At 42.3% G+C, this 13,766-nt stretch overlaps 1 protein-coding gene across 1 annotated transcript in view; it reads left to right on the top strand.

Annotated features, from left to right (window-relative positions):
• The first annotated feature begins 389 nt into the window (after positions 1-389).
• LOC102398960 (WD repeat-containing protein 87) overlaps positions 390-13,766 on the top strand; it is a 29,851-nt gene continuing 16,474 nt past the window's right edge. Inside the window, exons 1-3 of the mRNA XM_045163214.1 lie at positions 390-572; positions 1,004-1,120; positions 10,454-10,523. Coding sequence (XP_045019149.1) covers positions 390-572; positions 1,004-1,120; positions 10,454-10,523 — 370 coding nt within the window. The remainder of the gene's footprint in view (positions 573-1,003; positions 1,121-10,453; positions 10,524-13,766) is intronic.

Raw genomic sequence — 13,766 nt, 5'->3', positions numbered from 1 at the left:
TAGCGTCTGTAGTCATCTGGCTGTGCTATCTGAAATGGTCACCCTTCGGAAAGCCACTCTGTCGAGCAAGTCCAGTTTACATGCCCTCTCCATCCTACTGCCATATTTTCAAAGGGCCAGATTCTCCCTGCTCCCAGTGCTCCTCAAACTCATGTGGGAATTTTGAGGTTCTTAACAGTGCTGGTGTTGTGCCCACTGGACACAGTGTGTGGGGGGCGGGGGTTGGGAGATCTGAACCATTATGATGTTGGAGCTAGTGACACTCTTTCTATAGGAAGCTGTGACACAGTCTGTCTCTTCTAGAATTAGGGGCATGTTATCTTCTGTGGAGGATAAAGGTGTATGAGCTAGGAGTGAATAAGGAGGGGATGGGAAACCTGTGACGGATGATGTTAGTAAAAATTTACCAACTTGGAGAATGTATATTGAGGGGCATTGAGGTATCTGAGCCACTTAATGAGCCACTGAGCTCATTAAGGTATCTGATATATGTGAGAGAAGACTTTGTTCAGTCTGAGGAACCTAAAGGGAAAAAAGAAGAAACTGAAGTGGCAGAACCTAGGATTACGCACGTAAGTCTATTTGATTCTCAATGTCATTTTTAATCCCCATTCTCCCTCAATCACAACATGCCCCTTCACTTTTCTCACAATAATAGCCTCCTGAATTTTACTGTATTTTTTTCTTTTATAAAATCTCTTGAATTTCAGTATCTCACTTTATTTTTTAAAGGTTTTCATAGGGAGAAAGAGAGGGGCATTTCTTCTTGAGGTCAAGAGGGGTTAAAGTGAAATGCCTCTCACTGCAAACCTAGTGAAATGGAGTGTTAACCTAGGAATTTTTTCCCCCCCCTGCGAGGCTTACAGTATCTTAGCTCCCCTACCAGAGATTGAACCCTGGGCCTATGCAGTGAAAGCATCGAGGCCTAACCACTGGACCACCAGGGAATTCCCTAGCCTAGGATTTGGATAGAAGTGTCAGACATGTTCCGTTTTTTTTTCAGCCAGAGCTCCAAGTCTTAAATTACCAGAGAAAGCTTGAGGGAGTCTCTGAGACTGTGGGAACCAAACCTCATTTCTCTTCATATCAGCTTGATGTAGCAGCCCATCCCCTCTTTCCTGTATTTGCACTCTCCCTCCTTTATGGCATCCCCCTCCTGACATTTGTTCAGTCGCTAAGTCCTGTCTGACTCTTTGTGACCCCATGGACTGCAGCACACTAGACATCTCTGTTCTTCACCAACTCCCACATTCTGCTCAAACTCATGTCCATTGAGTCGATGATGCCATCCAACCATCTCATTCTCTGTTGCCCCCTTCTTCTTCTGCCCACAATCTTTCCCAGCATTTGGGTCTTTTCCAATGAGTCGGCTCTTCTCTTAAGCTGGCCAAAGTATCAGACCTTCAGCTTCAGCATCAGTCTTTCCAATGAATATTCAGGGTTTATTTCCATTAGGGTTGATTGGTTTGATCTCCTTGCTGTCCAAGGGACTATCAAGAGTCTACTCCAACACCATTTAACCATGTTTAATTATCTCATCTAAAACAATCCTTTTTTAAAAAACAGGGTATAGTTCTCTACAATGTTGTTTTAGTTTCTTCTGTACAAAGAAGTGAATCAGCTATATATATACATATATCCCCTTCCTTTGGACTTCCTCCATCCCCCCGCCCCCTGCCCCATCCCATCCATCTATACCACCACAGAGCAGTGAGCTGAGCTCCCTGTGCTATATAGCAAGTTCCCACTAACTGTCTGCTTTATATATGGCAGTGTACATATACCAATCCCAATTTCCCAATTCATCCCCAGACTGCCGCATGTCCACATAGCCATTCCCTACATCTAGGTCTCTATTCTTGCCCTGTAAATTGGTTCATCTGTACCATTTAGGGGCTAATCATTTGGTCTTTGGGCTTCCCAAGTGGCCCAATGGTAAAAGAATCCACCTGCCAACAAAGGAAATGCAGATTTGATCCCTGGGTTGGGAAGGTCCCCTGGAGGAGGAAATGGCCATCCACTCCAGTATTCTTGCCTGGGAAATCCCATGGACAAAGGAACCGGCTGGGCTACAGTCTATAGGGTCGCAAAGAGTCTGACGTTACTGAGTGACTGAGCACACAGGCATTTGGTCTTCCCATGTGTGTCCTAGAGAGACATATGCAGGATTTCGGAAGGTTTAAAGTTTCCTGATGGTAGAAACTGAAGTGAGGTAGTAAGAGAGGTTGCTAGGTGGGAGAGAAGTGCTTGGAATTGTAGGAATCCCTAAGGCAGTCCCCCTTAGTACTCTAATGGCAGCCAGGAACTCTTTGCTCCGGTCCTCAACAAGTACAGAAATTCAGAGAAAGTATTTCAGGACTTTTATAGCAATTTGACAGGAATCATATCTATTGAATTTAATAATGAAAAATCTGGAGTTAAAAAAAAAATCTTTCCTTGACCCTATATACTCTTCTATTTCTCTCCCTCTCTCTCGATTTCTCCTCTCCTCCCTCTCTCCCCTTCATCTCCAAGCTTTTGAAAAGCTGCACTTAAGTTTCTTCAGTTCAGTTCAGTTCAGTCACTCAGTCATGTCTGACTCTTTGCGACCCCATGAACCGCAGCACGCCAGGCCTCCCTGTCCATCACCAACTCCCGGAGTCCACCCAAACCCATGTCCATCATGTAGGTGATGTTATCCAACCATCTCATCCTCTGTCATCTCCTTCTCCTCCTGACCTCAGTCTTTCCCAGCATCAGGGTCCTTTCAAATGAGTCAGCACTCCGCATCAGGTGGCCAAAGTTTTGGAGTTTCAGCTTCAACATCAGTCCCTCCAATGAACACCCAGGACTGATCTCCTTTAGGATGGACTGGTTGCATTTCCTTGCAGTCCAAGGGACTCGCAAGAGTCTTCTCCAACACCACAGTTCAAAAGCATCAATTCTTCGGCTCTCAGCTTTCTTTATAGTCCAACTCTCACATCCATACATGACCACCATAGCCTTAACTAGACAGACCTTTGTTGACAAAGTAATGTCTCTGCTTTTTAATATGCTGTCTAGGTTGGTCATAACTTCCTTCCAAGGAGCAAGCGTCTTTTAATTTCATGGCTGCAATCACCATCTGCAGTGATTTTGGAGCCCCCCAAAATAAGTCAGCCACTGTTTCCACTGTTTCCCCATCTAAATGCCATGAAGGGATGGGACTGGATGCCATGATCTTAGTTTTCTGAATGTTGAGCTTTAAGCCAACTTTTTCACTCTCCTCTTTCACTTTCATCAAGAGGCTCTTTAGTTCTTCTTTACTTTCTGCCATAAGGGTGGTGTCATCTTCATATCTGAGGTTATTGATATTTCTCCCAGAAATCTTGATTCCAACTTGTCCTTCCTCCAGCCCAGTGTTTCTTATGATGTACTCTTACTTTTCATTTACTCCTCAGCTCCCTCCAATCTGACTTCAAGAATCACTCTTCTGTGATACTGTTCTCATTAAAGATGTCAGTAGCATTTGCCAAATCCACTCTTAATTCATCTCACTTGACATCTCTGTTACAGTTGATCTACCTTCATGAAACTCTCCTCCTCTGGTTTCTGGGAGAACATCCTATCTTCCTATAGTTGTTCTTTCTCAGTGTGCTTCCCCAGTTATCTGCTTATCAAGTCCCCTCTCATGCTGCATATTCCCTTGTGGGCACACTCCTCTGGGTGCCTGGCTTCAGCTCTCCCTATGGGTTGATCATTTTCATATTTGTTTCAATCCAGACATTTTTCCTGATCTCCAGACCCACATATCCAGTTGTCTTCATTTATATGTTCCATAACCATCTCAACAAATCCAAAATCAAACTGATCTTTCCCCCATACCTGCTCTTACTTCTTTAGTCCATCTGAATGCACCAAATTTCATTCACAGCCAACTCAGAAACCCAGGAACCATTATAGATTTCTCCTTTCCTGACTCTCCCCACCAACTAATTTTCAAGATCCATAGATTCTGTGTGTGTGCATGCTAAGTTCCTTCAGTCATGTCCGACTCTTTGCAACCCTATGGACTGTAGCCTGCCAGGCTCCTCTGTCTGTGGGGTTCTCCTGGCAAGAATACTGGAGTGGGTTGCCTCCAGGAGAAGCAATGCTCTCCTCCAGGGGATCTTCCTGACCCAGGGATAGAACCTTTGTCTCTTACATCTCGTGCATTGGCAGGCAGGTTCTTTACCACTAGTGCCATCTGGGAAGCCCATAGTTTCTAACCCCTAATCTCCTATATTGCTCTCATAATTTGATTTTCCTTTCCCACTGCTCTAAATCAGATATATATTATAAAATTGTTTTGAAGTATTTTTCTAACAACTACTCAAGATAAAAATTGAACTCCTGGGACTTCAGTGGTCCAGTGGTTAAGAATCCACCTGCCAATGTAGGGGACACAGATTTGATCCCTGCTTCAGGAAGGTCCCACATGCAGTGGAGCAACAAAGCCTGCGTGCTGCAACTACTGACCCTGAGCTCTGCAGCCCGTGCTCTGCAACAAGAGAAGCCACTGCAGTGAGAAGCCCGCCCATCTCAGTGAAGAGTAGCCTTCACTCACCACAACTAGAGAAAGCCTGGGTGTAGTAAGGAAGACCCAGCAGTCAAAAATGAATAAATTAAAAATTGAACTCCTTACCACCTAGCCACTTTTTTTTTTTTCTATTGCCCTCTTGAACCTTGTGCTGTAAGAATATTTAACTTCTGGGACTTTCTTGGTGGTCCAGTGGTTAAGAACCTGCCTGCCAGTGCAGGCGACATGGGTTCGATCCCTGGTCTGGGAACTAAGATCCCATATGCCATGGGCGACTAAGTCTGTGGGCCACAACTACTGAGTCCACTCACTGCAGAGCCTGTACTCTGCAACAAGAGAAGCCAGTGCAATGAGAAGCCCACACACCACAGCTAGAGAGTAGCCCCTGCTTGCTGCAACCAGAAAAAGCCTGCATGCGGCAATGAAGACCCAGTGCAGCCCCCCAAAAATACACAATAAAATAAATTTTAAAAATTAAAAAAAAGAGTAACTACTATGCAGTTTTGGGCACAAATCATACTTTCAGTGTCTGTGCCATACTCTCCTCCTGGAATGCATTATCTGCATGAGCAGCCCCCTTCATGCTCCTCTTGTGCTGAGAACCTATGTTTTCCCCCTAGAATCTTCTGTGGCATAGCATGCAGCTTCACATGCTCCATTACAGCAATTCCTGAGTTTTAACCACTTAAGTTTGTTGAGGACAGTGACTGCATTTGATCTTAGGATAATCAGGGGATAGCAAAGTACATGTTATAAAGTAGAATGTCAACAAATAGCTGTTGATTATTTTGGAACTAGGTGTTTTTTTTGTTTTTTTTTTCGCTGAGCAGTGCATGGCTTTCGGGATCTTAGTTCCTTGACCAAGGACTGAACCCAGACCATGGCAGTGAAAGTGCCAAGTCCTAACTACAGGACTGCCAGGGAATTCCTTGTTTACAATTTAGATAAGCTTCAGGAAAGTATAAATAATAGAGCCAATACTCATAACCCCACAGCTCAGAATTTTACATTTGAAATTCATTATAATTAGTTTTTCGTGTCATTATCCAGTGTCCAGATGCTTTCATCCAGATATATAGTATTTTAGGATAATACAGTATTTTCAAGTTTCATCCATTTTGCAGCATGTATCAGTACTCTCCTTCATGTGGATGAAAAAAAGAATTTAATTCATTCACCAGTGATGGACATTTAGATTGTTTATACTTTGGGGCTATTATGAATAATGCTACTATGAACACTTCTATACAAGTTTTTAAGTGAAGATTTTTTTAAATCTTTTTTTAATTGGAGGAAAATTGCTTAACAGTTGTATTGGTTTCTGTCATACAAAAAGCAAATCAGTCATGAAAATATTTTAAAAAATATTTTTAGAGCACTTTCAGTTTTATAACAAAATTGGGAGGGAAGTACAGAGATTTTCCATATACTCCCTGCCTGCACATATGCATTACCTCTGCCTCAGTATCATCACTCACCAGCATGGTACTTTTTCATCAAGGATGAACCTACATTGATACAGTATAATCATCCAAGTCCATGCCTTATCACTCTTGGTGTGAATCCTACAGGTTTGGGCAAAAGTATATATATAAATATATTTGGCATCACCGACCTGATGGACATGAGTTTGAGCAGGCTCTGGGAGTTGGTGATGGACAGGGAAGCCTGGCGTGCTACAGTCCATGGGGTCGCAAAGAGTCAGCACGACTGAACGACTCAACTGAACTGATAATGATATATATCCATCACTTTAATATCATAGAGCATTTTAAAAAAATATTTATTTATTGGGGCTTCTCTGATAGCTCAGTTGTTAAAGAATCCTCCTGCAATGCAGGAGACCCCATTTTGATTCCTGGGTCAGGAAGATCCACCAGAGAAGGGATAGGCTATCCACTCCAGTACTCTTGGGCTTCCCCTGTGGCTCACTTGGGAAAGAACCCACTTGCAATGTGGGCAGACCTGGGTTCGATCTCTGGGTTGGGAAGAGAAAAGGATACCCATTCCAGTATTATAGCCTGGAGAATTCACACAGAGTCAGATATGACTGAGCAAATTTCACTTTTCACTTTCTTTCATTTATTTACTTGGCTGCTCTGGGGCTTAGTTGTGGGATCTTTAGTTGTGGCATGTGGGATGTAGTTCCCTGATCAGGGATCAAACCTGGGCCCCCTGAATTGGGAGCTTAGAGTCTTAGCCACTGGACTACCAGGGAAGTCCCATCACAGAGTGTTTTTAATGCCATAAAAATCATCTCTGAGAGACTTCCCTGGTGGTTCAGTGGTTAAGACTTCGCTTTCCAGTGAAAGGGGTATGGGTTCAAGCCCTGGTCAGGGAGCTAAGATTCCACATGCCTCGTGGCCAAAACAAAATAAAAAACCAGAAGAAAAATTCTTGCTGCTCTGCCTATTCATCTCTGAATTCATCCCATCCAACCCTGACAACTAATCTTTTTATTGTTTTACCTTTCCAAGAATGTCATATAGTTGGAATTATACAGTATGTCACCTTTTCAGATTGGCTTCCTTCACTTAATAATAAGCATTTAATGTTCCTCCATGTCCTCTCGTGTCTTAATAGCTCACTTCTTTTTAGAACTGAATAATGTTCCATTGTCTAGAGGTACTGCAATTTATTTATTCACTTACCTATCAAGGATGGCCTTCCAAGTTTTGACAATTTGATTCCAATTTCTCCACATCCTTGCCAACCCTTGTTACTTTCCATTTTTAAAAAGTATAGCCATTGTAGTGGATATTTGGTGGTATCTTGTTGTTTTGATTTGCATTTCTTTAAAGACTCATGATGTTGAGCATCTTTTCTTGTGGGTATTAGCCATTTACATTTCTTGTTTGGGGAAATGTCATTTCGAATCCTTAGCCTATTTTTAATTTGGGTTATTTGTCTTTTTATTCAATTCTAACTGTTCTTTATATATTCTAGATATTATATCCTCACTATATAGATGACTTGCAATTATTTCCTCCCATCTGTGGATTGTCTTTTTATTTTTTTGATAGTGTCCTGTCCATTGAGTCCGTGATGCCATCCAACCATCTCATCCTCTGTCTTCCCCTTCTCCTTCTGCCCTCAATCTTTCCCAGCATCAGGGTCTTTTCCAGCGAGTTGGCTCCTTGCATCAGGTAGCCAAAGTACTGGAGCTTCACCTCTAGCATCAGTCCTTCCAATGAATATCCAGGGTCGCTTTTCTTTAGGATTGACTGGTTTGATCTCCTTGCTGTCCAAGGGATTTTCATGAGTCTTCTCCAACATCACAGTTCAAAAGCATCAATTCTTCAGCACTCAGCCTACTTTATGGTCCAACTCTCACATCCATACATGACTACTGGAAAAACCATAGCTTTGACTATATGGACTTTTGTCAGCAAAGTGATGTCTCTTTTTAATATGCTGTCTAGGTTGGTTGTAGCTTTTCTTCCAAGGAGCAAGCCTCCCTTCCACTAGGAAGCTTGCACAAGCTCTTATCCTCATCCATCAGAGATCAAACAGAAGAAGCAAGTACTACAATCCCACAGCCTCCAGAATGAAAACCACAGAAAGCTAACCAAAATGATCACATGGATCACAATGAAGCTATAAGCTATAAGCTATGTCGTGCAGGGCCACCCAAGATGGATGGGTCATGGTGGAGAATTCTGACAAAACATGGTCCACTGGAAAAGGGAATGGCAAACCACTCCAGTATTCTTGCCTCAAGAACCCATGAACAGTTCATTTTGTAGCTTTGGATTAATATTATACTCATTCTTTTCTTCTTGCACATCATTGTCTGAGTTTTCTCGGACTAGTTCTTTGCAAGAGGTTCCTGGGTATGTTGAAGGAGTCAGAGTGGAGTTCCAAGTCAGCTGGTTTTCATAACATTAGAGCTTACTTCTTGGGAGTTGCCTGGTGGCCTAGTGGTTAAGATTTCAGGCTTCTACTGCTGTGGCCTGGGTTCAATCCCTGGTCACACATGCATGCATGCTTGTTAAGTTGCTTCAGTCATTTCTGGCTTTTTGAGAACCCATGGGCTGTAGCCCACTGGGCTCCTCTGTCTATGGGATTCTCCAGGCAAGAATACTTGAGTGGGTTGGACTGCCCTCCTCCAGGAGATCTTTCCAACCCTGGGATCAAACCCGAGTCTCTTACGTCTCCTTCATTGCAGGTGCATTCTTTACCACTGAACCACCAGGAAAACCCCCACAGCACAGCCAAAACAAGCAAAAACTAAACAAAAACTAAAGCTCCCTTCTTGTCTCCCATCATAAACATGACTTTTATAAAAGATTGAGCAGCCCTCCTTCCTCTGTTTCCCAGTTTCTTGCAGCCATAGTTACAAGTAGGAGGACCCTAGTGATGAGACCCTCACCTTTGGGAAATGTAATTTTCCTCATATTTTTTACAGCTGCCTCTGCTTGTCCCTCTTTACGCTCAAGTGTTCCTCCATAGTTATTATTTTTTTAATTAATTGATTATTTATTTTTGGCTGCCCTGGATCTTCGTTTTTTCCCCTCAGGCTTTTTCTAGTTGTGGTGAGAGGGAGCTGCTCTCTAGTTGCAGGCAGTGGGCTTCTCACTGCAGTGGCTTCTCCTTTGCAAGGCACAGGCTGTAGGGCTTTTGGGCTCAGTGGCTGTGGTGCACGGGCTTAGCTGCTCTATGGCATGTGAGATCTTCCAGTATCAGGTGTCGAACCCCTCTCCCCTGTGTTGGCAGGCGGATTCTTAACCACTAGGGAAGCCTTTTTTTCCCCATAGTTTCTTGTTTCCAGTTCCTATTTCATAACTGCCCCTAATTTCAGCTGCTTTTCTCAGTCCTTACATGTAACTTATTCTCTTCCAATTATACTCATCTCCTGGTTTTGCTGAATGTGGAGTTTGCAAAGATCTTTTCATTATTTTTCTTGTTTTTAAACAATTTTCAGAATAGAAGACCATGGTAATAATGATACTTTAAAGTTTTTATGTTTTTAAATATTAGATTTGTTTCTTACTAACAGCATACAACTATACTTTATTAATTTTTAAAAAAATCTAATCTGAAAGTTTGTCTTTTAAAAAAATTATGTATTTTTAATTGGAGGATTAAAATGCCTTACCATGTTGTGTTGATTTCTGCCATATATCAAAATGAATCAGCCATATGTATACATATGTCCCCTTCCTCTTGAACCTCCCTCCCACCTTCCACTCTATCCCACCCTTCTAGATTGTCACAGAGCATGGGGTTGAGTTCCCTGTGTCATACGGCCAAAAAAAAAAAAAGAAAAGAAAAGAAAGAAATCTGTTTTACATATGATAATGTAAAGGTTTCCACACTACTCTCTCCATTCATCCCACCCTCTCCTTCCCCCACTGTGTCTGCAAGTCTGTTCTCCATGTCTGTATCTTGACTGCTCATCAGTACCATATTTCTAGATTCCATATATATGCATTAATATACAATATTTGTTTGAAAATTTGTCTTTTACCTAAAGAGTTTAGTCTGTACTTATTATGACGATAACATATTTAGATTTGTTTCTATCACCTTATTTCTATTTACATGACCTCTTTTTTCCTTCTTATGTTTTGTCTTATATTTCCCCTATTGGATTGATTTATATTTCTTTTCTTTCCTATCCCCTTCCCCCTGGTTAAATCATACAGACTATTTGCTTCTTTGTTTTTGGTGGTTTCCTTAGATTTTTTTAATATACACCTATAACATAATATTAAATATGGCTTTCAATGTTCTGGGAATTTCATTTGAGAACAGCAGATGTCAGATAACCTATGCAGAGCATGCTAAGACCTTGTAAAGGAGATTTTTGTTACCCCTGTAGCTCATTACCCTCTCAGGTGCAGATTTTAAATAATTTCTTTAGAAAGAATTATTCGTATGCTCTGTGGTCTTTCTCCTTCCTTCTCTTCTTAGGGAGATAATGTGTCAGAGAATTATTTTGAAAGCTTGATGATACCCATTCAGTTATCTCCTGAATATGGAGGTACGTATATTCTCAACTCATGCATGGAAAAAAGATTTAAAGGTGTGTAAGCTTTCATGAAGCTGGTCATAAGCCAGCTCTGTCTGTGGAAGTATCATTCTCCAAGGTAATGGAGGAGTCTCAGTTCTGGGTCCCTAGCTCTCTTTTCTGTTTATTTATCTATTTAGTTTTGTCTGTGCTGGGTCTTTGTTGCTGTACACTGGCTTTCTCCAATCATGGTGAATGGGGGCTACTCTTCATTGAGGTGTACAGGCTTCTCATTGTGATGACTTCTCTTATTGCAGAGCATGGGCTCTAGGCACACGGGCTTCAGTAGTTGCATCTTGTGGGCTTTGTTGTGGGATCTTCCTGAACCAGGGATTGAACCTGTGTCCCCTACCTAGGGCAGGCAGATTCTTAACCACTTGACCACCAGCGAAGTCCCGGGTCACTCTCTCTCATGGCCCAAGTCCTCTCTCCTCTCTTAGCCAAGGCAGTACTACCCTAATTCCCAGCCATTAGGGTCAGTTTGAGGCTCTGAAAACTATACCTCTTCAGGACCATCACAGAAGCAGTTTGCACTTATTGTTGTGTCTTTCTCCCTAACCCTTTCTTCACTTCTGGCTCCTGGAATTGAGCTACTTGTTATTCTACCCAGAATCTCTAAGGAGTTTGTAGTGGGAGACTTTCAGCTTATTTTAGTCTGGCATCTTGTTCAGTGTCTGCCTTCTGTGTTAGATAGTAAACTCCATGCAGGCAGATAAACATTCTTGTTCACTGCTTTGTCTTTAGCTCTCAGCACAGAGCCTGGCATATAATGAACACTGAGTGAATCTATGTTGAACGGATGAGTGACTTTCACATACATGAAGGCTTCAGTTGTGTTGAGGATAGACACAGTTGTGTCTACAAAGTTATGTGTTAAGAAATGAGCATGCCAATGAGAGTTACAGGAGGGCTGGAAAGCCGGGCTCCTGTGTTGTTTTACCTGTGCTACAACTGACTCAAGCTCACCTAACAGCTTGCTTTTGCTACATTTTTTCCTATTGTAGATTTCATAAAAACCCCTACTGCATTCCTATCTTTAGAAACCATATTTAGGTATAATTTGCATGCACTAAAGTATACGCATTTAAGTGTATGTTTCGGTGAGTTCTGACAAATTTATATACCCATGTGACAACTACCAAAGTCATGATATAGAACATTTCCATCACTGCAAGATGTTCCCTTTTACCCCTGCCTAGGCAATCCCCCAAATTCTTAGCCCCAAGTAGTCACTCATCTGCTCTCTGTCTCTATAGGTTCAATGATTCCTTTCTAGAATTTCATATAATAGATGGAATCAAATAGTATATGTTCTATAACGTTTTTGGGACTCATCCATGTTGCAAGCATCAGTAGTTCACTCTGACCCCTATTTGTTTTGTTTTGTTTTTGGCTTCACTGGGTCTTCGCTGCTGCACTCAGGCTTTCTCTAGTTGAAGCAAGCGAGGGCTATTCTTCCTTGCAGTGTGTGGGCTTTTCATCACAGCAGCTTCTCATTGCAGAGCGTGGGCTCAGTAGTTATGGTGCATGGGCTTTGTTGCTCCTCGGCATGTGAAATCTTCTTGGAGCACGGATGGAATCTGTGTTCCCTGCATTGGCAGGCAAATTCTTATCCACTGTACCACCAGGGAAGTCCTGGCCCCTATCTTTCTGAAATAAGAGCTTCTCCTGTTTCTAAAGGACTAATTTGCTTCTGCCCTTCTCTAAATTTCTCTGTTGCTCTTCCCTCTCTCAGTTTCCTTATTTTCCAGTCTCACATCAGACATTGTATTTCAGTCACTTTTGTTTCCACAGATTCTATAATCCAAGATGTCTTTTAAGTGCTGGGATATCACGAGAACATCAACATCACCCAGACTTATTCCTGAGTGGAAGGACTTGAAACCCCTCTTAAAGAGCATCCTGAAGGATAAACAGGTGACGTGTATGAGGTGCATGGTGGGCTTAGACTAATTCTCTATCCCTGTCAGGGCAGCCTGTGGCAGGAGCAACATGTGAGCCACTTTGGAAGGGCCTCTCACAGCCCTAAACAACTCCCAAGTCTAGATTAATATGATAACATTAGTTATAATTAGAACATGTGCTACGAAAACTAAATGAAAACCAGAAAATGGCCTTAAATGGATTAAACAAGCAGGAGGAATTTGTCTTACATGGTGTCAAAGAATCATGTTCCTTTTTACTCCTTTTTTTACCTCTTTAGTGTTCAGCTTACTATCATAAAGGTACAAGATAGTTGCCACACTTCCAGCTTTAAATTAAAAGTAGGTAGAAGAGAGAAGGTCAGAGAGCACAGGGTTGTGCCAGCCTTGATGCACCATGGTGCCACTCTGTCGTCACTGTTGTTCAGTTGCTCAGTCATGTCCGACTCTTTGTGACCCCGTGGACTGTGTAGCAGACCAGGCTTCCCTGTCCTTCACTATCTCCTGGGGTTTGCTCAAACTCACGTCCATTGAGTCAGTGACGCTATCTTACCATCTCATCCTCTGTCGCCCATTTCTCCTTTTGCCTCAATCTTTCCCAGCATCAGGGTCTTTTCCAATGAGTCAGCTCTTCACACCAGGTGGCTGAAGTATTGGAGCATGTGTCAGTACCACTCTCCAGAATTTCTGAGTCCATGATCACCTTAATCAAGTTCCAAGTTTTATCGGGATGGAAGGAGGAGGAAGAGCAAGGAATGGGGATTGACACAGAGTAGGTAACAGTAGTGCCAGGTAGAGATATACTGCTTGGGCTTAAGATATCGTTTTCTTTTAGAGTTCTTCTGTAGATGGGCATTGACAGTGCTGAAGGAGTGAGTAAATTATTTGTCCACGAAGTCTGGAAAGGAGGAGAGGGATGGTGATTAACTAAGGCATAAAGGGTGTGTAAATGAGGTTTCTGGTTCAATGAAGAGGGAAGATCATGATCAGACACCATGATCCTCTCAACTCTGTGGCTGTCCCTGAATCATGCTTGAAGTTCTCCAGCTCTCTGTATTCTCTCAGAATATACAACAATCTGACAATGAAAATTTTAGGGAGGACAGAGATTCTGAGTTGTGGATAATGGCTTCAGCGCAGTTTCAAAGCCTCTGTGGATGTAGGCAGCAGGCGTGATGGGAATTTTGAGTAAAGAAGTATTAATACTTGGAGTACAAAATGAAGCAGGGCAAAGGCTAACAGAGTTCTCCCAAGAGAATGCACTGGTCATAGCAAATACCCTCTTCCAACAACA

Source organism: Bubalus bubalis, chromosome 18, assembly GCF_019923935.1.
Source record: "Bubalus bubalis isolate 160015118507 breed Murrah chromosome 18, NDDB_SH_1, whole genome shotgun sequence".
Lineage (NCBI taxonomy): Eukaryota > Metazoa > Chordata > Mammalia > Artiodactyla > Bovidae > Bubalus > Bubalus bubalis.
The sequence above is the reverse complement of the archived record's forward strand: the minus strand, read 5'-3'. Positions and strand labels throughout refer to the sequence as shown.